The following is a 27,952-nucleotide window of genomic DNA, read 5'->3' as shown; positions in this document are numbered from 1 at the left end:
TTCTAAGGATATATAATTTGCATGTTTAGGCTTAATTCCTAAGGCTTGAATCTACCATCTTTCAAGTGATTATCTTATCCTACTTGATTAGGTCCTTAAGGACAAGTCTACGCGAATCTTATAGCATTTTGAATTTTCCACAACTTGTAGTTTTCGCATTTAGTTTATATTGTTCATTGTGGTTAATTAAATTCCCATCTTAAAGTGTATCTAAGGAAATGGTCCATGATCGCATAAATTGGCGGAAAAGGATTCATATAGCCGACCCCACTTAGTGGGACTAAGGCTTGGTTTTGTTGTTGTTGTTGTATCTTAAAGTGTATTTGGTGTGTGCACATTTGTGAGAGGGTCTTTGGTAGGACTAGGGTTCCTAGAAACGTCCTACATCACTCAAGATGCAAATTATTGCATCCTAATGACTTGTCCTCGGAGAATCTAGGTATTGACTCGCAACACTTGTTGTGAAAGATATGTCCGGCCGAGTGATTTTGAGATTATTCAACTTTCTAGCAAGTCTTCAATATCGTCCAAGATTAGGCAACAAATCATCCATGTCTGGTACTAACATGCTATTAGGTTCCATGGGTGTATCAACCGGTTTGGATCCCAACTACTCAGTCTCATCTGATAGATCAATAATATGTCTATTTTTTTTCAAGGATGTCTATTTTCCTCTCTATAGCCCCCATTATTTTGAGGAGTGTGGGCACAGGATGATTGATGAACAATACCAAATTGAGTCAAATAAGTAGGGAATTGATTACTGAAATACTCTTGAGCATTATCACTTCGAAGTATTCAAACTAGCAAACCAGATTGAGTCTTTATTTCTAAACAAAATGCACAAAATATATGAAATAACTGAGAACGATCTTTTCTTAAATATAGCCAAGTCATCCTTGAATAATCATCCACAAAGGCTACAAAATACCAAAAACCCAACTTGGACACAATTCTACTAGGACCTCAAACATCAAAATAAACTAATATGAAAGGGTTTGCACCCTGTTTATTGACTCGGGAAGCAAAAGGGACATGAAGATGCTTTCTTAACTGACAAGACTTGCAATCAAGACTAGACATAACTCAAATAAGGAAATAGATGCTTCAACTTTTCCAACAAAGGATGACCAAGGCTACAATGAATTTTGAGAGGTGTGGCAGCAATAGTGCAGGTGCTAAAAGGAGATAACGGCGCAAAGTGATTAGTCCACTAGCTTCATGCCCTCCGTCAATCATCTTCCTCATCTTCAAATCTTGACTAAACTACAGAGTTAGGGAAGAATGTTGCCAAACAATTCATGGATTTGGTGCTTTTGATAATGGACATATGATTGAAAGGAAACTTGAGAATATACAAAATCAAAAGAAGATAATAGAAGAAGTGGGACTTACAATCCCAATTCTCTTGACGGTAGTGGTGGATCCATTAGCAGGACTAACATAAAGTAAGTTTTCAGGAAACTAAAGAGTAGGGAAGAAATTAGGAAATTACCTATGATATGATCAGTGGTAGCAGAGTCTATAGTCCAAGGACTAGGACGAGAAGTACTGGATGGTAGGCATGCTATGGGATTACCTGTTTGGGCAAGAGGTGCAATAGGAAGAGAAGCTTGTTGTGACGCTTGATACTGGTGGAACTTGGAATACTCTTCCTCTGACATAGATACAGTACGTGCCCCCACTTGGCCCCAAAGGTGTGAAGTTGGTGGTGGCTTCATTTGCTGCCTCCAAAGGTGTGGAGGTGGCGGCGGCTGCATTGACAACACATGAAGGTTTACCTTAGAGATCCCAATACTGCTCAATAGTATGATTAACTTGTCCACAATGAGCACACTTGCGAGGAGTGCGTCTACCTCGTCCATCTCTACTACCATGAGCGCTCCAACCACTTTGATAATTTTTGTTGTTGTTTGATCGAAAACTAGAATCACCATGCATGACAAAGGCTGTCCTCTCAGAGCCAAATGCAAGAGCAGGAGAATGTGTGCTGAAGGAAGCACGAAGGATGCGAGAATAAACATTAGCAAATGATGGATACTCTACACTACTAAGTGTCTAGGACCGAACTACCTCAAACTTGGGTTTCAAGCTCTCTAGAACCTGAAGAACTATTATTTGCTCCCTTTGCTTCTGCATCTAGCAAACATCGATGGTTATAGGTTGCGCGATGTTAAGCTCCTCATGAATACGTTTCATCTCTCCAAAATAATCTATAATGCTCTTGTATTCCTACTGTAACTAAAAGTAATCCTAGGATAAACCATACATACATGTAATGTTACTAAAAAGTACAGAAGCTTGGCATAATCCCAAATCTCTTTGCATGTATCTAGATGCATGCACATCCATGCAATCTGGGGCTCCGTCGAATTCCATAAGAATGAACAATCAAGGCATCTTCTTGAATCCAAACTTCTTTTCTCTTCTAATAAGAAGGACATTGGTGCAAGTGTTCGGATTTTCCTAATCTTGCTAAATAAACTCGAATAGCCTTAAACCACCGAACATAATTCTTTCCATCCAACATTTTAGTTGTTATATGTGGGAGCGATGAAGGAAACATGTTTTTGGGATTCATAGTCTCCATACCAACACTCACAAACTAGCAGCCAAACCTTTGTCAAACAAGAAGAACAATCAAAACTAGCTGGGACAACCACAAACAAGGTGAACCCCCGAAACAACCATAGATGAGGTGAACCACCTACGAACTAATATAACTGAAATTAGAAATAGCTTCCCAAGAGGGGGGGGTGAATCGACTTTTAAAATTTCTTTTAATTCTTTTTTAGAATTCTTAAACTTATTTTATTTCTTTTAACCAATTCGTGACTTATTTGTTTAATTTGTTAAGCACTCAAGAACTTAGTTTCTTTATTTAATTTTTAACCATACAAACATCCAATCATTCAACCAAACCAATCAACTATAATAGAAAGCAAACAAACAAGCCAATACACAGCACTTATGTAATATAAAAACTCAAAATGGTTGTTTGTTGATATTAGCCAATTTTGAACCAAGCCTTGTAGTGAATGAGAATTTATGTTTGCTGATGTAAAGCCTTGTATGAATGAATCAAATCACTCTTTCCAAATATTTAGAACTCAAATAAACTCTTGGCAAATTTATGTTTGGGATGTTAACCAAGTAACGTACTCCCGTAAGGTTTCCGCAAGATATGGTGTAACAAACGTACTCCCTTTCAGTTTCTGCAACCCAAATCAAAATTGGACTCTAAGTTTATTTGATTTCCAAATATGCATAGTATGTATAATTTAGATTTTAAAACATTCACGCAGCTGTATATGAACTGAAAATAAAGAATAGGGAAAGAGAGAGTGAGACGAGGATTTTTACGAGGTTCGGCTTAAACCCAGCCTACGTCCTCGCCTTTGGCAAACCACCAAAGGATTCACAAACTTGTTCCATTGACGGGTGGAACAAAACCTGATTACAAGCGATACCCCACGCTCAAACACTCCTTCACTTAGGCTAGAGCCCGCCTCTCCAAATGATGTCCCCTCGTTCGGTCACTCCTTTAGGCTAGAGCCCGCCTCTGTAAGCAATGTCCCCTTGCTTAGCCAATGATCTAAACAATCATTGGAACGTCAAAGAACTACAAGAAAACAAGATATAATCTGCGTACAAGTATACTCTCTCAAAGAGCAAGTTAGTACAATTTCAGCACTATATACTTGAATGTAAAAATCAATATGAAATAGAATGAAGCTCAAGTGTAGAATTTACCAAAATCCTTCTTCGATGAGGATTAGCAGTAGGAATTCAGTGGAGGAAGGATTAGCACTTCAGAATATCTTAGCAAAAGAGTTTTGCAATGAGTGAGAAAGAGAACTTGTAAGAACAAGAGTGCTTTCAGCTTCTCAAAACATATTTTTCAATTCTTGGATGTATTTTGATTTGCAAAACCATGTATTTATAGGCTTTCAAACTTGTTTCCATGTTGCAAAAGTTTCCTTAGAGAGTTTCCCAAGTTGTTAGAAAAATTGGAGTTCAAAACTGCTATATTTTAAAATATTAGAATTTAAAAATTTGCCCGTTGAACAGTGTTCAGATGTCTGAAGATTCGAGTTCAGTCATCTGAAGTTCTTGAAACCCTTTAAAAAATGAACTAGACAGAGGGTCAGATGTCTGAAGAGAGGGTTCAGACGTCTGAGGTGTTAGGTTCAGATGTCTGAAGTCGCGAGTTCAGATGTCTGAATAGCTACTGCCTGCTGTATTTTTGTCCCAAAAAATCTTCAGACGTCTGAAGTGTCGAGTTCAGACATTTGAAGTGGTTCTGTGTGTTGTTCATACAGCTGAAGTCCCTCCCGTGAACAGTGTTCAGATGTTTGACAGCAGTGACCCCAATTCAGTGTTTTGGCCATAACTTTTTCTGTACAACTCCAAATTAAGTTTTCTTGGTGTCAAAAGAAAGCTAAGAGAAAATCCTACAACTTTCATGTTGAACACTTTTTAAAATAATGAGTTTTAGATAGAGAAAAATTCACCTCAATGTGGATGTATAAAAACTGACAGCATTTGGAAAAACTCTTTTTGGTACTTTTCATTCCAAAAATGATTCTAACCCTTTTAAAATAATTTTTGACCTTATAAAAATATTTTCCAAGTATGTCCAAATATGTTAAAAGGTATCTAGGTCCAAGAAGTTAACCTAAGAGTTTCAAAATATTTCAAATGATATTTTAAACATTAAAGCACTTACATGAGACTTCTAAAACATTAACATTTTAGGTTCTTGAGTCTTCATGCTTTGTCCTTGGATTGAGTCCATCTTTTCTTCAAGCTTCCATTTTCTTTGATCTTTCTCACTTTGCCTTTGTTTGGCTTTTTTGACTTTAATATTCCTTGGCTTTTAACAACTCATTCATGTCTTCATATTCTTCAAGGTTTAATATATCATCTTTAAATCCATGCTTTGACTCTTTTAAGCTTCATTTGATCCTTGTGAGCACTTTGACCTTGTTTTCTCATAAATGAGCCCTGAAATATCATTACTCACACAAATACATTAAATTTCACTTGTTGGTTAGCATCAAAACAAGATAACAAGATTTTAAGCCTTGTAAGGCCAACAATAACACTGCCATAGCCTCACAAATCAACTTATGAACATTACTACTGCTCCAAGAGACTCACAAATAGCCTTTATGAACACCAAACAACTACTAATGAATTACCATGAGTGCATGGCCAAAAAAGGTTGGATCTTTGAGCAAAAACATGCCCGATAGCTTGCTTATATGGTGTAGGGAAGGAATCAAAACATGCTGGAGGAAAAAATCAGAAAAAAGTGGCTTGAAACACAATCATGCATCAGCACATGGGGTTGGGACTTCCGACAGTTGGCCAGTGCGTAGGGAGGTTTCCAATGATGAGATTTTGTAGGGTTATGGTTTAGAGGGTTCTGTTTTCGGTTGTATGGTTGGTTCTGTGAAATAATGAAGGGTTTTAGTGGTTTTGAGAAGTGCAGTGACATGAGGGTGTTTTCTCACGGCAGCTGAGTTTGGGTTGGTGATTGGGTTTATTCATTCAGGTTTGATCTTGCTTTGATACCATGTTGAGATTTTTGATTAAATGAATGACCTAACTCAAAGATAAGTCTCTCCCTCTATTTACAATACAAATAAAATACATTCTAATGTAATACCTTTACTAAATCTCACTAATTAACATAACACTAACACACTTACCAAAAGACTAAAATAACCATTAACAATTAGCATATATATATTTTTGAGGTGTGTTTATCAATAATTTTTCTTTTCTCTTTGTTATTTTGCAATTTCTCATTATAAAATGACGTTGTGGGCACAATGTCCGCACGCATAATTATCAAATGAATGGCCACTTAGGCCTTTCAATAATTTGCATGTTTCCGTCATCCCTAACAATTTTTCATTTTTTAGTAATGAACTTAAAGCATGCATGTCTCTATAAATAGTGCTACATATGTATTAGGTCTAGGTGATGCACTTGTATGCAAGTTGAGACTTGAGAAATATGGCATTAAGATCACGTACCCACAATGAAACAACAAGTGAATTAAACAATTAGTTTCCTTACTTAGCTTTCTTATCACATTCTATCATTACTTTTAGCCAGTATGCTAATTGTGACCAATCACGGAAATAGCTTAGAGGCATGCAACATTGGGGGTCGGGTTCACCTTTATATGCTTTCCAAAAAGCCAAATTTACCAACTTTCTATTTGAAAATTTGTTGTGGGCAATGGTGGGAGGTTATTGGTTATCATTGGTTTTGTTGCCATTTGCACTTGAATTTTTTTCCAACATTTGACGTGGGCAGCATGCGATTCCCACATGCAAAAAGGCTATTGCATTTCTTATCTAAATTGATGATTATCTCAAAATGTGTGCAAATTAATTTCATTGTATTTTTTTTGAAGTTAATGTTACAAAATTCAATAATTATTATTTTTAGAAGAAGTAAGAGAATATATTAGCTCAAAAAGGAGAAATACAATGGAGAAGAAAGAGAAAAACAACAGCTAGGATAAAGAAGAAAGCAATGCAAATGAAACACAAAATTAAAACTGAAATAGCAGAAGGAAAAGAAAAGGGGCTTAGTAGTTTTCAGCTCCTTTTTCTTCCCAAAATGCATGTCTCCCACCACTTTGAAGACAGACTCTTCCGAATGAGGAGGACAACTCTCAATGCTACTTTGTTCCTCACTCTCCATATGTGGTATAGACAAGCAAAGAAGAAAACCAATAATTATTATTAAAATCATTATTGTTTGTCCGCTAAATTGTGGGCAACAGTTGGAGGTTACCGGTTACCATTGGGTTTTTTTGGTCTTTACACTTGAATTTGATCCAACATTCAATTCTGGCAGCATGCAATTCCCACACATAAAAAGGCTATTGCAGATACTTATTACTACCATTATTATGACTCTATGAGTCCCACACTAAGCGCACAAGTAAGATATGACACACTTAAGAGTTGAGCCAACACTCAAAGTGGGTAGCATAACAGCTATGGCACATGTGAAGCAAACACATGGCGGGCCAAGGTACCTCTCTCTTCTCTTTTCTTCTATCTTTAATTTTAAGGAGAGTTCTTGTCACAACCAAACAACTGCCAAACAACTGCTGTATGCAAGTATAAAATCTTGTTAATTAGATGTGGCCGCACCACCAAAATGAAAATAGGGTATGAAGCATGTATAACAATGCTACTTATAGTGGACACCATGCTTGCACATGGTGCATGCTAGGCGCTTGATTTTTATCAAAAAAGATTGCAAACTGCAAATATATGCAGATTTTTGGCTCTTGTTAGAGAACTTTCAATGATGCACTGTTATTTGAGGATATTTTTCCTTGGCCATAATAAAGTTTTAATCTCCCTATTTGTACATGTCTTTTTGGTCTTAGAAGGTGAGACAATTGAGTTTAAAAAGGAATAAAGGCGTACCTCCCTTCGATATGGGCAGAAATCTGGAGAGAAGAGAGCAACACAGACAGTAAAATACCAACACAATGAATGTCATTAGCATCCGTTTTGGGCATTCGTAGAGCACTTGGTGTGCCTCACTCAAGCTATCAAGCTAGATGCCCTAGGGAATTTGTTACCAACACAATGCTTAAGAAGTGGTTCCATCCCCATTGCTCATTCATCAAAATTTAGTGGCTTTTCCAAATATGAATTTTCTTTTCTAGCAAACACCATTCCTTCATTAAACCCTGATTTTGACTCTAGAAAACCCCAACTAATTGGACAAACCATTACGATCTTTTAGCGAACACTTGGGCAACTCTATTAAGCAGATATTTTATTGCTCAAATAAAATAGAGTCTTGGGGGGCCAACTGAATCACTAATTGTAAAGAACATTGGCCCAATACTTAGTAAAACCATAGCTGAACTCATTATTTGAATCCCTCACTAGTCACTCCATTACCATCTTCAACTCATGCTAAATAATAAATGTAACGGGGTCCCTACAAGAGTAGGAAATAATTTACCTCATATTACCCTATCTTGAAGATTTTGCTGTTACACAGCACTATGCTACAGTGCCCATAGCATGCTCAAGGGAATGAATTCTAACAGATATGATGAAGATCTACCGTGATGGTCATAGCTGTAACTCCTGCCAAATGGGCATAGTAGAATAGTACCCTACCACAGTACAAACACGGCTCTAATTCCCACTTGGTGCAATTTCCAAATGGAGCAATGATTAATTAATGCGCGCTATAGTGTTGATTGGGTCTAATCACACATTGTCTAAATACTTTAGTGCTTAAGAACTCTGTGCCTTTTGTGATGGCATTGTTGTTGTTGATCCACGCGGCGTTCTTTTGGTCATGGAGCCGAGACTTGGCTTGAGCAGTGATGAATTAATGTGCGCTATAGTGTTGATTGGGTCTAATCACACATTGTCTAAATATTCCAGTGATAAGTTAACAACTGCTTAAGAGCTCCATGCCTTTTGTGATGGCATTTTTGTTGTCGATCCAAGCAGCGTTCTTTTGGTCATGGAGCCGAGACTTGGCTTCTTCAGCCACCTCATATTACATGTATTAGTTGGATTGAGTTGAGCTCCATCGATTCATGACTGCTAGGAGAATTTTGTAGCATTTTTTTTTTTTTTTTCTGTCTAGTAACATGGATTGCCATGGATATCTTGGGAATCCCACATTCCCCTACTTAGTCCACCATTTTTTTGATGCCAAAAATCAGTCGCCGATTTTATGTCCACAGATCTTTGACAATGAGCAACCAAGGAAAATAAAAGAACTTGGAAGACTTGGTGGCCTCCTGGGGCCTTCTCTGATGCTCAAGACAGAATTAAGATAGCCTAGTCCTCTTAGAGACCGTCTTATAGTGTCCCAAATCTTTGCCTGACCTCCCCTTTTTATAAGTGAGCATCCCTTGTTGAAATGCTCCCCCACCCACCAACCCCAATTTGATTTGGGGGCTATGGCCTCTATGTGGGGTTTACAACCCTCCATAACTCGCATTTGGCGTTTCACATATACCATATTAACTCTGAGGGAACTAATGTTCTTCCTGTTGAATTACTCTTGACTTTTTGTCACGCTGTATGTATTTTTGTCCCCAACAAGTGCATTTTTTGGGGGTACTATATGCACACACTCACACACGCATGCACGCGCACACACACACACACACACACACACACTCTTATGCCTCTAAAATTGTCTAATTGTGCCTTCTTGCTTCATACTGGTGACACAAATTTAATTCTTGTGGTACTTTTTATTTTTTTATTCTTTTTTTTGGGGGGGGGGGTTGGTTCTATACCTTGGTCTTTAAAATTTTTATTATTGGATATTAAAATTTGTTTTATTTTTCTTATGTTTTTTTTCCTTTAGATGCGGCTTTTCATGACGCAATCAGAATATGCTGATCGGCTTGCAGCTGCAGTATGTCTACAGTCTACCTCATTCATTGCTTGACTATTTTTATAATTAATTCATTCAAATATATTCATTAGCTAATTGGCATGCTTGGATGTATAAAACTGTATTAATGTATTACTTGGGTAATTGGCTCGATTGTTCCCTTTACTTTCTGCTCCTTGAACTTTGTTTATGAAGGAACATGTCAATGTCTTGCTGAGAAGGTGTAATATACTTTTGGATGCATATTACTGTTGATAATATTAAGTCAACTACTCCATACATGCAACATTTTATTTCTACCTACATTGAACCTTTGTATTCGCACATATTTCTTTGTTGATGACCCATGAAGCATTGGATAGCTTTCATGAGGCAAACTTTGTTCGTTTTTGAGAAATAATAGTCCTGAAGATGTCCTACATTTGTTGGATTACACCTTGCAAAATAACTCATTTTCAGGAATAATTGTCCCTAAGGTCTCCAAATTTTATTGGAATTTTACAGGTTGAATCAGAGAATCATTGTACAAGTCAAATGAGGTTGCTGATTGATCAAATTAGCATGCAGCAGGGACGAGTTGTGGCTTTAGAAGGTGTAGTATATTATTGAATGCAGTTTGTTATGGCTTTTCTATTCCATTTGTATTAGATGATATCTGTTGCTTCAATTTTAAAAACAGAGCTTCTCTAACGAGTTGATTTTGAATCGTGCATATAATAATTGCTGAGGCTCAGATCATTTATACTTTACTGAATGGTGACAATTGACCTATTGAAATTGTGTTCAATACTTGTAATATGTTGTATTTATTTCTATATTTTATAATAGTAAAGGATTTTATGCTTTAAAAGAAGACGGGGTACTGAGAAAGACCTACAACAGCACAAAACATAAGCTAACATAAATTTAAGCATCATAAATGTGGGACTGAGCGCTTGCACTGTCACCAAAAGCTATAGATGATGATGAGAGAGCTATCCAAATCCTTTATACTGCAGCAGCCCAAGTGCCTTCATGTGATTGTGACTGAACCCACACCGCAAGCCTTTGCCATGTGGGTTGATTGCTGCTACATCTTGGTAAAAAAGAATTGGTGTACCTTTTCTTCCTGTTGGTGACCCTAAAACAATTAAAAAACAACACCCTGTTCAACGGCATCAGTTGAACTTCTTCAAACAAGAAAGAAACTTAGAGAACCTTCGTTAAAAGTTCCTAGCATTTTAACCACAAAGAAGGAGGGGGCCCAAAAAGGCTGTCCTCTAGGCCCCAACACTTGCTTTCCAACGACCAAATCCTCTAGGCAAGATGATTTATGAAATTTCTCAACCGAAATGTGTCGTGTGTCTATTCACATACCTCTGAAGTTTGGACTCTTATCTTCCAAAGCAGCCTAACCAAGAGACCTGGATAGGAATGATACCAGTTGAGGCTGGACTAATTTTCAAGAGAAGAGGAAAAAATAAGTGAAAGTAATATAATAGTAACCAAAGGTGAAATAGAAAATTGAAGTAAAAAAGGAAAACATTCAGTTAGGTGAAATAGAAAATTGAAGTAAAAAAGGAAAACATTCAGTTAGGGTTTTCAATTCTCATTGCAAGCTGCCCGCCAAGTCACACCAGGAGACTCTACATAGGTGTTTCCCCAAAAACTAAGAAAACAAAAATATGGGAAGTAATAGAAAATACCCCAATATCTGAAGAATACAAAACAAAGTTCGATTGATAAAACCCTAAATTGCAGTTGTGCCTACTGCTTACAGCTAATGCAAAAGTTCTGCTGATCATAATTTTCATCACCTCCAAACTCTTTGATAGGAAAGGGCCACCCACCCACAAGGACGCATCTATTTGAAGAAGGATCCCACTAAAAAGCACTCACTTTTATTGAGGGTCCGCTTTATTTTATCCTTATCTTTGCTTAATGCCTTACCTTAAACTTGAAAAGCTAACGGTGTAAGAGCTTAAGGTTATTGAATATCCTATCACTTAAAGTTTCTCTTAGTAACAGTATCCAAAAAGTACTTGAAATTGTTAATTGTTAGAGTTTGGTTTGTAATAAGTGTAAGTTAATAAGGGTATTATGGTCATTCCTATTGTACTTGACATATATTATAAATAGAAGGAGAGACCTATCATTGAGTTTAGGTCATCCATTTTACCCAATTATTCAACATGGTATCAAAACATGATTCTGAAACCTAAACCCTAAGTGTTACTACCACCATTAAACTGAAGCCTGAAACCCAAAATCCTCTGCATGTCTATCATCATAGAAGGTTTTGCAGCGATATTATTGTAAGAATTAAGATGTAATAAAAAATAATAACTTAAATTAAATTAGTGAGACAATTACAAGAAGAGAAGTTGAGGTGTGGTAGAACTGCTGTCCTTAATCGTTTTTGGGCCTACGTAGAAAATCTCTTGGTGCAAATAGTCATAGCGTGCATGGTCTCCAGGATTGCTCAGCTAGGCTCAAGTTTGTGTGCACTCACAAACTCCAAAGCTACAAACTCTACCTCCATTGTGGACTTTGCTTTGCATGTCTGTTTCTGGGATTTCCAAGAAATAGCAGCACTGGCTAAAGTAAAAACATTGCCACTCATAGACTTGATATCATTTGTGTCTGATATCCAATTAGAATAGCATCAGAAAATGCTTCTACAACTGTAGGGAATCCACAATAAAATAGTCCATAATTTATAGTACCCTTCAGATATTTCAACACCCTTTTTAGTGCTATCCAGTGGTCATGCCCAGGATTATGATTGCATCTACTAAGTCTACATACTGCAAATGCAGTATCTGGGCGTGTATAATTTATTAAATGCATTAAAGAACCCACTATTCGAGCATACTCAACCTTAGCAACAGGATCGCCTTTATTTTTCTTTAATTGCAAACTAGCATCATAAGGAGTTTTAATAGGTGTGCAATCAATATGACCAAAATTTTTTCAAAATTTTTTCCGCATAATGTGACTGGGATAAACAAATTCCCCATTGTGCTCTCATATAACTCTTATACCTAGAATTACGTTTGCTTGTCACAAGTCTTTCATTTCAAAATTTGAGGCAAGAAACAATTTGGTTGAGTTGACGATTTCTATACTAGTGCCAAATATTAACATATCATCAACATATAAACATATTATTACACTACTATCACCGTCAAATTTGCTGTTCAAACATTTATTCGATTCATTAATTTTATATCCATCACTTATAAGAATGTTATTGAACTTTTCATGCCATTGTAAAGGTGCTTGTTTAAGTCCATAAAAGATCTAACTAATTTACAAACTTTATGCTTAGCACCATCTACTTTATAACCTTCAGGTTGTTCCATATAAATTTCTTCTTCTAGATCACCATTCAAGAATGCAGTTTTTACATCCATCTGGTGTATATATAGGTTATATATAGAAGCTAAGGCTATTAAAACTCTAATAGTTGTGACCGTTGTAAGTGACAAATAAGTATCAAAAACATCTTGTCCTTCTTTTTGGTTATACCCTTTGGCTACGAATCTAGCTTTAAACTTATCAAGACTACCATATGATCTCAACTTCTTTTTGAATACTCATTTACACCCTATTGTTTTATGTCTAGGTGGTAAATCTACAAGATCCCATGTGTTATTTATTTTTAAAGATTCTAATTCATCTTCAATTGCTTCTTTCCAAAACATAACATCTAGTGAAGTTATAGCTTGTTGATATGTAAGTGGATCATCTTCAACTAGAAAATTTGTCACCAAGTTAGATTCAAAAGTTGTTTTCTTTCTACATCTTTTACTTTTCCTAGGTTCAAGATTTTTTGCATTGTTGTCAATAATTTTTTTTCCACAAGATGCAAAAATATTTTCAAAAAATTCTGCATCTTGTGCTTCATTATTGTATTTGGTTGTAACACATTATTATTAGATCTAATAATTGAGAATCTATATGTAGCACTATTTTGAGCATATCCTGTAAATTCACTGTTACTAGTTTTAGGACCAATTTCTTTTCTTTACTTCTTGCAAACCTACTTTAGCTAAACACTCCCACACTTTCAAATATTTTAGATTGGGTTTATAGCCATTCCATAATTTATAAGGTGCTATATCACTTTTCTTAGGTGGTATTCTATAGAGTATATGATTAGCAGATAGAATAGCTTCTCCCCACATATTAGAAGGCAAATCTAAACTTACTAACATTACATTCATCATATCTTTCAAAGTTCTATTTTTCCTTTCAACTATACCATTCTGTTTAGGTGTATAAGGAGCTGTTACTTCATGTATTATTCCATTTTGTTCACAAAATTCACTTAAAAATCTTGATTCGTATTCTCCTCCTCGATTTATTCTTAATATTTTAATTTTTTTATCTTTTTGATTTAACACTTCTGTTTTAAACTTAAGAAAATCATCTTTAGCTTCATCTTTTGATTTAAATAAATAAACTATTGTATATCTTGAGAAAAGGCTATGTAATATTTTCTACCACCTCTACTCATTTGATTTTTAAAATCTCCTAAATCACTATGGATGAGTTCTAATAATTATATACTTCAAGTTGTCACATATTTAAAAGGTTTTCTAATAAATTTAGCTTCTACTCAAATTTCACATTTTTCTTTGATTGTGTTAGCTAAGCTTGCTATTAGACCTAGATTCTTCATTCTTTTAACAAAAGCAAAGTTTATATGTCGTAGTCTATCATGCCAAAGATCTAAAGAATCAGCTAAATGAGCAGAAAAACTAACACTTTTATTCATACTATTAATAATAGTCAACACAAACCGTCCATTACTACAATAACCCTTATCCAGGAAGATACCGTTACGAGTCAAGATCAATTTTTCTGACTCAAAAACCAGTTTGATACCAACCTTATTGAGGATGGATCCAGAAATCAAGTTTCTCCTAATATCTGGTACATGATGCACATCAGTCAATCTTAAGGTTTTCCATAGGTGAGATTAAGGTTCACAATACCCTTTCCTAGCATAGTTGAGGATTGGGCATCACCCATAAATACTGATTCCCCATAAACTTTTTCATATATGTTGAAAAGATTACGATCACTGCATATATGTTTAGTGGCATTGGTATCCACTACCCAGTCGTGTGGATTTTCCACAAGATTCACCTCGGATACCACAACAACGATCACCGTATCTTCTACTATTGGCTTGGGGCTTATTATGATTATTATTACTACTACTATTATTACCACCCCTCTGGTGAAACCTGCACTGAGGTGCACGATGTCTAGGTTTACCACAAACATAATAGTTACGTCATGTCTTCTTTATGTTGGAGGAGTTGTATCTCAATCGATTGTCAGAATGGTTGCTATTCTGATCGTCTTCTTGGTTGTTGATTCGGTTGTGTAGTCAATTGTTGGTTTGGTTGTTTCCTTTGGCGTTAAACCTTTTGTTGTTGTAGCTTCCCCTAGCTTGTTTCCCAGTTCTGAAGTTCCCCCCTAGATCTTGCTTGACCATCTTCCACCAAGTTTGCCTTTCCCGTTACTTCATTATTCTGAACCGCCATTTTTCTATAAGCATCTTCTATCCTCATGCAAACGATAAGTTGTTCTAAACTCATATCATTCTTCTTGTCAAAGTTCCCTTAGTCTCATTCCAGGATGGTGGCAATTTATCAATCAGGGAAGTTGTTTGAAATGCATCATTTACTTCTATTCCCTCTACCAACATATTGTGCAACAATTTTTGAAATTCTCGAATTTGGAGATCTACTGTTTTTTCGTATGTCATCTCGTAGCGCAGGAATTTGCTGCCAGCAAATTTCTTGGTTCCAACGTCTTCTGTGATGTAGTTCTTGTTGAAGATTTTGCATATTTCCTTTACTGTTTCATACTTATAGTAAACATCATAAAACTCATTCGCCAAAGTATTGAGAATGTAGTTCTTTCACCTCTCGTTGTCTTCCTCCTACTTAAATATGATGTGATTATTATTTTCTTCTGGTTGAGATCGGGGAGTTTCTAGAACATAGATCACTGACAGTTTTCAAGACAAAATAAATTTTTGCTTTCCATCGCTTTTAATTGGTCCCATCGAAAGATTCCATACAGGTGATATCAGCTAGTAGTTTCTCCGGTGTAGGATTGAAGGCGGCCATTTCGGTTTTAAGATTGTAAGAATTAAGATGTAATAAAAATAATAGCTTAAATTAAATTAGTGAGACAATTACTAGAAGAGAAGCTGAGGCGTGGTAGGACCACTGCCCTTAAAATCAATTTCGTGCCTACAGAGAAAATCTTTTGGTGCAAATAGTCACAGCATGCAGAGTCTCCAAGATTACTCAGCTAGGCTTGGTTTTACTCCAGATCTTTAGGAGCTATAGTATACGTTTACCCAATGTATGGTAAGGAAAAGAAACAAGAGTAAGATGATAGAAAATAAAATAATAACAAGATGTCCACAAGAGATTACTACTGGATGATGGAGAGAAAAAGTATGTAAGCAAAAAAAGAGATATGTTTCTATGGTTTTGTTTTGGAAAGAGCTGGAGATATGTAAGCAAAAAAAGAGATATGTTTCTATGGTTGTGTTTTGGAAAGAGCTGGAGATAGTCTCTTAGTAGGCTGCATGGATGAATAACTTTCAGCTGGTTATTATAGCAGATTAATGGTATTTGACTGTTCAAATACCACCATTAATATCTAGCTGTTGGAAGACATTGAACAAAAAAAACAGCTGAAAATTGACACCAAGAAAAAAAACTGCTGCCATTAATCCATAAAATAAAGCACAAATAACTGTTAGAATTTGAAACATCTCCAACAACTATAGCCCTAGAAAACAGCCAGCAGCAGCAGAAAGTCAGACCAGCCACTGGAATTTTCTGGGTGACGCTGCCAGTTCGAGAACATCAAATCCACTATAGATTTGTCAAGACCAACACCATAGTCACCCACAGACACTGCTGATCTTCCCCCCCCCCCCTCCCCCACTGAAATCCAACCTCCAAGCAATGTCCCACATGCCCTTATGCGCCGGATGAAGGCTCCCAGGGCTGACCCCATGTGCCAGCACGTGAAGCCACTTTCAGTTAAGGTTTTGACCTGAAATGATCCAGCAGTGATCCGATCTCTCTATTAGCATGTTTTTGGAGTTTTTTGTGACGTTTTTTGCCCTAATATCTCACCTTTTTTAATTGTTTAAGTGCGGCACCCAAGGAATGGTTGTTTGATGCTTTGTGAAGCAGTTTATCATGGTTATTGAGTTTTTTGGGTCTCAAACAGTGGGATTTGCTGTGTTTTTGATTCAATGATCTAATTCTTTCCCTATATCAAAATATCAAGCTATTGGACATGTTTTTATCAAAGATCCAATCTTTGTTTAACCATGCTCATGGTAATTCATCAGTTGTTGTTCGGTATTAGTAACGGTCATTGGTGACTTTATTGGAGCAGTGACGGTGCTCATAAGCTGTTTTTTGTGATTCTATGACAGTGTTATATAAGTTAGCTGGTGATTTCTCCATGGTAGTTGCAGTGGTTCACTTCTCCAATTGTTTTAGTGCTGTGAGTTGCTTTCTTGGGGCTGTGTTTGACTTTCTCGGTGCTGTGGCAGTCTTGTACTGATTTTTTGTGACTTTTTCATGGTTGGTCACCTTGTTCGCGATTGTTCCAACTATTAATCTTATGGTCATTGGGTTGAGTTTGTGAATGTTGGGATGGAGTTTGCAAATCCCAAAAGTATGGTTCCTTTGTTAATCACTTGTTTGAGTGAACCGCTTACTATGACTATATCAGAATAGGAGTATTCAAGGCTTCTATAGTATCAGTCGTCTCAACAAGCATCTTCTCACATTGTGTCTTTTTCCTAGAAAGGTAATCCTACAGTCTGCATGTCATCCGGTATCCTTCCTACTAGTCCTTGTGTTATCGATTCTGCCGCCAATGACCACATAACAGGCGCTACCAACTTCTTTTCTGATCTCCAGTATCCTAAAAGTCTACCTCAAGTTACCCTTGCTGATGAATCCACTATTGCTGTTAAGGGGATCAGAATAGTAAATCCTAATCCTTCCATCTCATTTTCTTGTACTTCATACATTCCTAAATCTCCTTCCAATCTCATGTCGGTTAGTAAGCTTACAAAGTCACTAAATTGTTCTGTCACATTCTATCCTAATTTTGTGGTTATTTAGGATCTGAAGATGGGTAAGACAATTGGTACAGGACGTGAGGCTTGTGGACTTTACTACTTTGAGTTGCCTTATCCACCTATTGCTTGCATAGTTGTAGCTACAACACTTCAAATACATTGTTGCCTTGGTCATCTGTCCTTGGACAAGTTGAAACAGCTGGTTCTTACGTTAAGTTTTGTGCCTAATCTTGAGTGTGTGTCTTGTCAATTGGGCAAGCATCATCGTGTTCCCTTTGCTTCCCGGGTGGACAAGTGAGTAGTTAGTCCTTTCATGCTAATCCATTCCGATATTTGAGGTCCTAGTGTCGCGTCACATCAAAGTTTGAGTTTAGGTACTTTGTTACATTTGTTGATGACTACTCTAGGATGACTTGGTTATATTTAATGAAAGATCGTTCTGAGTTGTTTGATATCTTTTGTGCCTTCTATTCTCAAATAAGGACTCAATTTGATATGCTAGTCAGGATACTTCATAATGATAATGCTATGGAGTACTTCATTACCCAATTCAGTACTTATATGACTAGCTTTGCTATGATCCATTAGTCCTCTTGTGCCCACACTCCACAACAAAATGGGGTTGCAGAGCGGAAAAACAAACATATTCTTGAAGTCACTTGTTCCCTATTGTATCAAATGAATGTCCCCAAAGTTTTTTGGAGTGATGCTATGCTCACAACTTACTCCTTCATCAATAAAATGCCATCCTCCGTCCTTGGCGGCAAAATCCTACATTCAGTTATCTTCCTTGAGGCTCCTTTGTTCTCCTTTCCTCCTCGTATATTTGGTTGTGTGTCCTTTGTCCATCAGTTAACTCCAGGAATGGATAAGTTGGATCCTTGTGCTATCAAATGTATCTTTTTGGGCTATTCCTATACTCAAAAAGGATATCGATGTTATATTCCTACTTTACATCGATTTTTTGTCTCTGCTGATGTTACCTTCTTTGATTCTACACCGTACTACTTTGATTCCTCGAGTTCTGTTGACCTTAAGAGTCTCTTCCTTTGCCTTGCCTTCTAGATCCAAACCTATTGTCTATGCCTAATCCTCCTACATCTTCATCCAGTTTGAGTCTTTTTCGTCGCTTGGATCATCCCAATTTGCAGGTATACACACGACAACTCAAGGGGGAGGTGCCTCCTCCAACTTCTACTATTGTGCCTCTAGTTCCCTTGTCTTATGATCTTTTTTCCCATGATGTTGATCCTCCTATAGTTGTTCGAAAAGGTAAACGCACTTGTACCCAACATCTGATCTCTATTTTTGTTTGTTATGATTTCTTGTCACCCTCTCATTATTGTTTTGTTAATACTTTGTGTTCCGTTGCTCTTCCAAAATCTATTTCTGAAGCCCTATCTCATTTTGGGTGGAGGACAACAATGGTTGAAGAGATGCCTGCAGTATAGGATAGTGATACTTAGGATTTGGTACCTCAACCTGCTGATAAGTCTATGGTTAGCTATCGCTGGGTGTACACTGTGAAAGTCAATCTTGATGGTTTTGTGGCTCATTTCAAGGCCCGCCTAGTTGCTAGGGGGTATACTTAGGTGTATGGTTTGGATTATTCAGACACATTCTCTCCGGTTGCTAAACTTGCCTCAGTACGTTTGTTCATTTCTTTTGCCACCACTTTTCATTGGCCTCTACATTATTTAGATGTGAAGAATGCTTTCCTAAATGGTGGTCTTCATGGGAAGGTATATATGGAGCAACTACCTAGGTTTGTTGCTCAGAGGGAGTGAGGCTCAGTATGTCGACTTAAAAGATCATTGTATGGATTAAAACAATGTCCAAGTGCATGGTTTGGCTGTTTTAGTGCTTTAGTACTTGAGTTTCGCCTTCATCGGTGTGCAGTAGATCACTTTGTTTTTTTATTGTCATACTCCATTTGGCAGGATTTTGCTTTGTGTATGTGGATGATATTGTTATCACTGGTGATGATGATCGAGGCATCCAAGACCTAAAGCTTTTCCTACAAAGTAAGTTTCAGACTAGGGACTTGGGACCATTGAAGTACTTCTTGGGTATAGAAGCATCAAGATCTTGTACTGGAACTGTATTGTCACAGAGAAAGTATGTTCTTGATTTTTTAGATGAGACGGGCTTGTTGGGATCCATACCTGTTGATACACCCATGGATCCCAATAGTAAGTTAGTACCAGATATGGGCGATTTGTTGCCTAACCCTGGTCGGTATAGGATACTTGTTGGAAAGTTGAATTATCTCACAGTCACCTATCCAGATATATCCTTTGCAACAATTGTTGTGAGTCAGTTTCTCGATTCCCCGAGAACAAGTCACTGGGATGCAATAATTTGCATGTTTGAGATATCTCAAAGGTGCACCAGGGAGAGGTCTTTTATATCAAGATCAGGGTCACACTCATATTCAAGGATATATAGATGCAGATTGGGCCGGGTCTCCTTCCGACCAATGATCCACAACCGGGTATAGTATCTCTGTCGGTGGTAATTTGGTGTCTTAGAAAAGTAAGAAACAAATTGTGGTGGCTAGGTCAAGTGCTGAGTCAGGATATAGGGCTATGGCACACACCACATGTGAACGTGTTTGGCTGAAGAATATGTTGAAAGAACTAGGTTTTCCACATTCTCAGCCTATGTAGTTGATGTATGATAATCGAGTTGTTATTCATATTGCCTCCAACCTTGTCTTCCATGAGCAGACAAAGCACATTGAAGTTGATTGCCATTTTATTCAAGAGAAACTTGTACAGAAGCTCACTACAACCATTCATGTGAAGTTTGAGTTTGAGTTTTCTGATTTGTTCACTAAAGCCTTGGGAGTTGCTCGTGTGAAATTCATTTGTAACAAGCTAGGAGCAAATTCTGTATATATGCCCCAGCTTGAGAGGGAGTGTTAATGGTTATTTAGTCATTTAGAATTATTATTAATTGTTAGAGTTTGGCTTGTAATAAGTGCAAGTTAGTAAGGGTATTATGGTCATTCCAATTGTACTTGACGTACGCTATAAATAGAGGGAGAGATCTATCATTGAGTTTAGGTCTTCCATTTTACCTAATTATTCAACAGAAACCACTACTATGTTATTAATAGCCACAGAATAGAGAGGAAAAATTTATTGGAATGTTGTCATTGAGAAGAGTGTCCATGCACCACCAATCCAGCCAGATTTTGAACCCCTTCACTATTACCAGCTAACTACTCATATTCTTCATTAGTCGGCTATAATATATTTCCCCGTAAAATCTGTAACCTCATCTGATATTAAACACGTGACACACATGTGGACATGCTTAATTGAAGCATTTCTTTGCTAATATACATTTTTCAATACCTATTTTCATAGATACGTCTTACATCTGAATATTGTATGTTTTTCAGTGTAAAATGGTTTTAGAAACAATGTGCAGTTGAAATTCTTTTTAAAAATAGGCGAGATTTTGAACTGTTTATCATCCCTTTAACAAGGATTGTCCTGTTTTATTTCTTTCTCCTGCATGCATGCTGCTTGTATTTAAATGCTTTTCTTTGTATTATAAAAAAATTATTGTACAAAGTGCTATTTCAAGACTTGGAGATGCTCATTCACGCTTGATAGCATTAGAAAAAAAGTTTAGCATTGCATGCATTGGATTTATCTATACATTTTTCCGATCCTTTTGGATTCCTCTGCAGTTTTCACTATTTTTATTTCATGGAAGATGCATATTTCATCATTGACGCAAGTTTTTCTGTTGATGGATTTACTCTAGTGATGGTAATTATAATTGTTTGTGTCGGTGAGTCTTGTTACAACGAGGACATATGTTTTATGTGCTTTCTTTTGGAATGTTGAGGGAAAGCCACATAATTGTACATATGCCTGTATATGAGCGTCAACTAAGGCTCTGCTACAATTTCAGAAGAAAAGAAGCGTCAAGACCAGGAGTGTGGACAACTGAAGGCTCTTGTGCAAGATCTTGAGAGTACGTTCTTAACCATGGACTTTATTTTCCCCCTTCTTGTTAAAGTTCAAAATTTATTTTGGTTTTGGGCAAATTCAATTTCGATTTCTAATTGATTGTGACTTACCATATATTACAAACTTCTCATTTCTTCATGTGCACTTTATACAGTAGGAAGAAGCATTCATCTGATTGCATAAAGAGTTCAGTTTCACCGCTTTTAAATTAGTTCACGGATTAATCCTTTTTAAATCTATGTTATTCATTATGACATACTCTCAACCATAACCTGAATCTATGGAGTCTTGAATAACACGTGGAAAGATTTCATAAGTTTAAGGATGCAGCTTTTTATTTGGCTAAAAGGACCTAAGTTGCACTTTTACATAAAATTTTCTCCTTAAAAATCTGAATGAATTTGAAGAATGATACATTGTTACTTAAATGAGGACATGGAAATTGGTCGTATTCTACCTTTCTACCAGGATTCCAGTGGTTGAACTCTAATGCTTAGCATTGTTAAGTTAGCCTTATGAAGAAAGTCCTTATAAAATTCTAAATTTCTAATTCCCCTCAATTTGTTTGGGTCTTGCATATTGTAACAGTAACGCCTAGTGCACAAGCTCCCACGCCATATTGGGCATGATGTATGGTGCCTCTCCTCCACACTTGGATTGGCTGCTTCATTGACTTGACCTTGTCACATTCAGGTCTGAGTGTAACACCCTTACTGTTGGGTCAAGTTGTCAAGGCACACCCTTCATTATTCCTTCGTTAGGATCAGTAGATTTTGCTATGGTTGAAGGGAAAACAAAATAGATAAATCTGCCCTGTGGGATGGTGGTGTATTTATAAGCCTTGCTGTTTGTCATGGGTTTATGGCTGGTTAGCTAGTTTTTGATCCTTTGTCTCTTCAGCTAGAGATGCAGAAAAGTGGGAATTCTTTTTTGGCATGTTGAGGAGTTGTTAATTGAAAGCTTCCTATGTTTTCTGCATTAAGACATTTTAAGAAATTGTATCTGATTTGGTAGCTGATCTGCTACTTTCAGCCTTTTCACTATGCTGGTGTACACCTTATATTCATCTCAAAATAAAGTGCATCTAGGTGAATATGTGGTCTAAATGAATGGAATGGGAGAGACTCATTATTTTTATGGAACCATTTGTAACACGCATGTGCAACTAATAGACTTTTACACATGCGCATACACATGTTGCAAGCTGTTATGGACTGAGTGTTTCACACCTTTGTGAGGGGCTGTGCGGCACTTGCTAAAGCATTCTTGCTTAACTAGTTAGCCAAGAGTTTACCACGGTATACCAACAGAACACATTAATAGCAGATTAGAAGTTGAATGACATGTAAGCGGAAGTAGTAAGCAATTCATGAGAGTATGGCAAGCACGCGGTAAATATTGAAGCAACGTAATTTATTAAAGTAACACCTCCATTAACCACATGTGTCTAGCAATAGAGGCAAGTAGGTTAAACACAATTACAATGACTAGTGAGTTTTACAGATTGATGAACACTTACCCTTCCCTAAAGAACTTTCTATGCTAATTTAGCTTTGGCACTAGGAAACATCAAACTATCCAAGGATTTATACTCCCATTTTTACACTACGACAGGAATACCAATACCCTTCAAGCAAGAAACCTATTCTAGTATATACATGATGGTAACTCATCTCACGCACATGAGAAAAGCGGTCACAGGCAAGCATAATGCCCTGAACTAGTTTGGCTTGTGATGCTCCCCCACTTATATGGTTGATGTCCTCGTGGAATTTGACACTAGGTACTCTTAAGGACTTAAATTTCGATTTCGATGGTCTCAATTTACGGAAATTTTGATTTAAAGAAATTACGGAAATTTATAGTAAATGATGGAAATTTACAATAAAACTTTAGGAAATATTAGAATAGATGATTATGCTTAATATGGTATCAAAATACATTAAAAAAATGCATATATGACAAGTTTCTAGCGTGTAGGATATTAAGCTGCATATCGCGAAACAAACTATGAACTGAAGAACATTCAAATGATTATAAAGTTTTGAAGCTATTCCTTTAAGATTTAAGGCAACAAATTATCATTTAAACAACTACATTTTCAATAAAAATTATACATTTAATGATCTAATACCACATGGACTTTCTTGGTGGCTCAAAGTCATCTCTCCTATCCCTATCATTAGGATTTCGAGATGACATATATTGTTTACAATAATCACTCCATGTCATATAATTTCCAAAATATTGAGTATAGGTGTACATGTGTTGTTCATACTCCTCCGTAGTCATCTGGTTCATGGCAGTTTCTACTCGGCCAGAAGATCTTCGTGTGCTAGGATTTCTTCTTGCAGGTTCTACTTGTTGTGTATGTCCATAGGATTGTTTTGCATTTGCATATTGGTCATACTCGTACCCATATTCTTGACCTGTTTGTCCATACCCATAGACATGTGGTTGCCAATTTCCATATTGTTGTGCCTGCTCATTTGCATGTGAAAACGGTTGGCCATATGTAGATTGTGAAGAGCTGTTCTGTGTAGATTCATAACCACCATAACTATTAGAGTCGTGCTCTGTTCCTATACTCATAGATTCCATACTAAGGAAAAAGGTATCCTTTTCTATTTGATGCAGCTTCCCTTTTCCTTTTCTACGACTGTACTGCCTATCAACTGGACGTGTTTCTCTTTGTGGACCCTCATCTTCTAGTTGGGAAGGACGTGTATATTCCACTTCTGGTCTATAATCTTGCCATCCTTCATTTCCTCCATAATCACCATCACCACCTTGCCCACTGCTACCGCCGGGGTTAGATCCGTCACCACCAGCATCATCGTCGTCATTATCATCATCACCACTAGAGGGCATAGTGGATGAAGTTCCATATCTAGATCCAAGATTCATTTGAGAATCATCACTACTAGATATTACTTCTTCTTTTACCATTACTTGATTAACATCAATGCCAAAGTCATCTTGTGCATGCTTGGCCATTTGTGGATGGGGACTTCCGTCTCGTTCATCAAGATGGGATGGCCTAATCCATTGAAAAAGTGGATACGCATCCTCATCACCCAATTCAACTGATATGTCAAGAAGGTCTAGGGGATCTTGTTCAACCACTTTGTCCATTTCGGCCTCCATATCTCTTATTCGAAGTTTCATGTTGTAATAACAAAAAACAAGCTGCTGAAGTCTGCTATAGGCTAGTCTATTTCTTTGCTTTGTGTGAATGACTGCAAATGTGCTCAAATTTCGTTCACAAGCTGATGGAGATGTGGTTTGTGACAAAATGCGCAATGCTGCTTTCTTAGGATTGGAGCACTTGATCCATATATCATCCACCAATCAGCTGTGCAAGATGTTTTAAGAACACAAGTTAGTATTTACAACTTAGTAGATTGTAGTTGAAGTTTGTTACTTTGTATTGTACATTTATATAAAAATACTTACCAGGTGCCATGGTTGCCCTAGCTGCTTTAGCAGCTACTTCTCCAAAGCTTCTTTTAGCATCTCTAAATATAATAATTTAAAAAAATATTGTTATTGAATAATTAAACATGGATTAAGACTAATTTTATTTAAATTTTATTTTAAAAATATGCCTCATTTCCAATTTGATCCAGGCCCGAGGAATGTGGCTCAAGGGTGTTAAAAACTTTGTGAACTGCATCAAGAAAATAAGGATCTTCCCCAACATCTTCTTTGTATTGACATTTTGGATTTAAGAAATAAGCTGCCAATCAAATAAAGTAAAATCTAAATATGTAATAAGTATTTTGATATATGAATTTCTTGAAATTTATAAATATGTTATACCTGCTGCATGAAGAGGATGTTCAAGGGTTCTTTTCCACTGGTCATTGATGACTTTGAGAACCCATCTTGCACTTCTTGCACCTATTTCAATGGCCTCTTTCATCACCCTTATTGCTTCAAACACAACTCCTAATGTTGGCCACACTTCACTATCAACAATACGCAATACTCAATATATAAGCTCATAAATGTTACTAACTTTTGCCACTCTATCCCAAAATTGATGGTTAAGAACCGTACTTTCAATTTCTCTACCCATTTTTGTTCGACTAAGAGTATGCTCAGCCCATTCATCAGATGTGAATAGAGATTTTAAACCTACTCTTTTTTTTTGTAGGCTATCAAGTGCAATGTAGTTTGTAGCAAATCGTGTGGCCCCTGGACCCACAATATCCCCTTGACAGTGCTCCCTCATTTTAGCAAGCATCCATCCATGATTATATATAAAATTAGTAATCTGTCTCCCTTGTAAGATTACTATGCTTATTGCCTCTCTTTTTCCGATCTCTTAAAAAATGAGATCAATACAATGAGCGGCGCAAGGAGTCCAATACAAGTTGAATTTTTTCATTAATTTTAGACCCGCTTTCTTGTAGGCACTACCATTATCGGTCACCACTTGGACAACATGTTGCTTTCCTACCTCTTGCACAACATGTTTTAATAGATATATATGTATTCATGGTCTTTTATTTTGTCAGAAGCATCTACCGACTTTAGAAAAATTGTGCTTCCTTTCGAATAAATCATGCAATTTATGATGGATAATTTTGTAGGGCCTGTCCATCCATCACACATTACAATGTAGCCATACGTGGCCCACTTTTTCTTCACTTCTTCTACGTGACCTTCCATTTCTTTTACCTCTAAATCAAGGTATTTTGTTTTGATTTCATAGGGTGTCGATGGATTGACTCCCGTTCCAGTTGATTGGCAATCCCATACCATGTTTTTAAAATGAGGTGATTTTGCCTTCTCAAGTGGAACATTATTATATATAAAAAACTTTGAAATCAACCTATTCATTTCTTCTTTTATTTTACCTCATTTGAATAAAATTTTCAAGTTTCTTTGTTTTTCTGCATCTGACTTGTAATATTGAGAAGACTTTGAAATATATGGCTCCATTTCTGGCTCTCTCACACTTTGAGATTGCCTCATTGGAGGTTGCCCTGCACTATTACTAGCCCCTGAACTGCCTCCTTGTTGGCTACCTGTAAACCTACGAGCTTGGTCTCTTTCCCATTCCGTCTGTTTTGAAGCATAGAATGTTTGACGATATGTAGACCTTTCATAGGAAGAAATGTTAAGCAGGTATGCAATATCGTCAACATCATCAACTTCATCAATTTGTTGTGATTGCATCAAGTTCCCACGCAATTCATTTTTTATTTGATCCATTCTTTCTATTTTTTTGGCCTTAGCTGTTGTTTTTCTTTCTAAAGCAATTCTCATATCCTGCTTAACTTCTGTAGGTACTTTGTTGCAGAATTTTATATTATGCTGCGGGTCGTAATTTGCTAGGTGCATTTTTAATTTTGTTGCACCACCACTCTTCATTTGTATTCCGCAGTATTTGCAAATAAATCCATTCTTTACATTGGGCATCGGGTATCCATGTTCCCATGCTGGATCTTGTTTTCTTCCTTCAGACATTTTTGTAGATAATTTTACTTTCCTACAAGGTAACAATGAATAAAAAATTAGGTGTTAAATTAGTCAACAATTTTAAAAGAAAATTATTTGAGATGTTTTATTATCAATATAATATTAATAAATAAGACAAACATTAAAATATTAAATTAAATTTGCAAAATTTAATGATAATGTACAAAATTACCAATAACAACAACAACAACAACAAAACCAAGCCTTAGTCCCACTAAGTGGGGTTGGCTATATGAATCCTTTTCCGCCAATTTATGCGATCATGGACCATTTCTTTTGATAGATTCAAAGATATTAAATCCTTACTCACTATCTCCTCCCAAGTTATTTTAGGTCTACCCCTACCCCTTCTACTGCCCCCCACAGTAACTACATCACTCTTCCTCACAGGTGAACTATAAGGCCTACGTTGTAAGTGTCCATACCATCTGAGTCATCCTTCCCTTATCTTATCTTCTATAGGAGCTACACCTAACTTACCACGAATATGTTCATTCCTTTATTTATCTTTCAATGTTATACCACTCATCCATCTAAGCATTCTCATCTCGGCAACTTTTACTTTTTGGACATTATGTTTCTTCGTCGTCCAACATTCTGATCCATATAGCATAGCTGGTCTTATAGCTGTCCTATAAAACTTCCCTTTCAATTTTAAGGGTATTCTACGATCACATAGAACACTTGAAGAATTTCTCCATTTTACCCAACCTGCTTTAACTCTATGCATTACATCATCTTCAATTTCTCCTTCAGTTTGCATTATAGATCCAAGGTATCGAAATCTACAAGTGCTATTTATTTCTTCATCATCAAGTTTAACTTTGTCTCCAATATTCCTCCTATCATTACTAAAATTACATTTCATATATTATGTTTTATTTCTACTTATCTTAAAGCCTCTAGATTCCAAAACTTCTCTCCA

At 36.6% G+C, this 27,952-nt stretch overlaps 1 protein-coding gene across 1 annotated transcript in view; it reads left to right on the top strand.

Annotated features, from left to right (window-relative positions):
- LOC131154969 (alpha-1,3-mannosyl-glycoprotein 2-beta-N-acetylglucosaminyltransferase) overlaps nt 1-27,952 on the top strand; it is a 55,563-nt gene that overhangs the window by 6,090 nt on the left and 21,521 nt on the right. Inside the window, exons 2-4 of the mRNA XM_058107830.1 lie at nt 9,394-9,444; nt 9,928-10,015; nt 21,479-21,541. Of these exons, the coding sequence (XP_057963813.1) occupies nt 9,394-9,444; nt 9,928-10,015; nt 21,479-21,541 (202 nt within the window). The remainder of the gene's footprint in view (nt 1-9,393; nt 9,445-9,927; nt 10,016-21,478; nt 21,542-27,952) is intronic.

This window comes from Malania oleifera, chromosome 5, assembly GCF_029873635.1.
Source record: "Malania oleifera isolate guangnan ecotype guangnan chromosome 5, ASM2987363v1, whole genome shotgun sequence".
In the NCBI taxonomy this organism is placed as follows: Eukaryota; Viridiplantae; Streptophyta; class Magnoliopsida; order Santalales; family Ximeniaceae; genus Malania; species Malania oleifera.
This window is presented reverse-complemented; position numbering and strand designations above follow the sequence as displayed.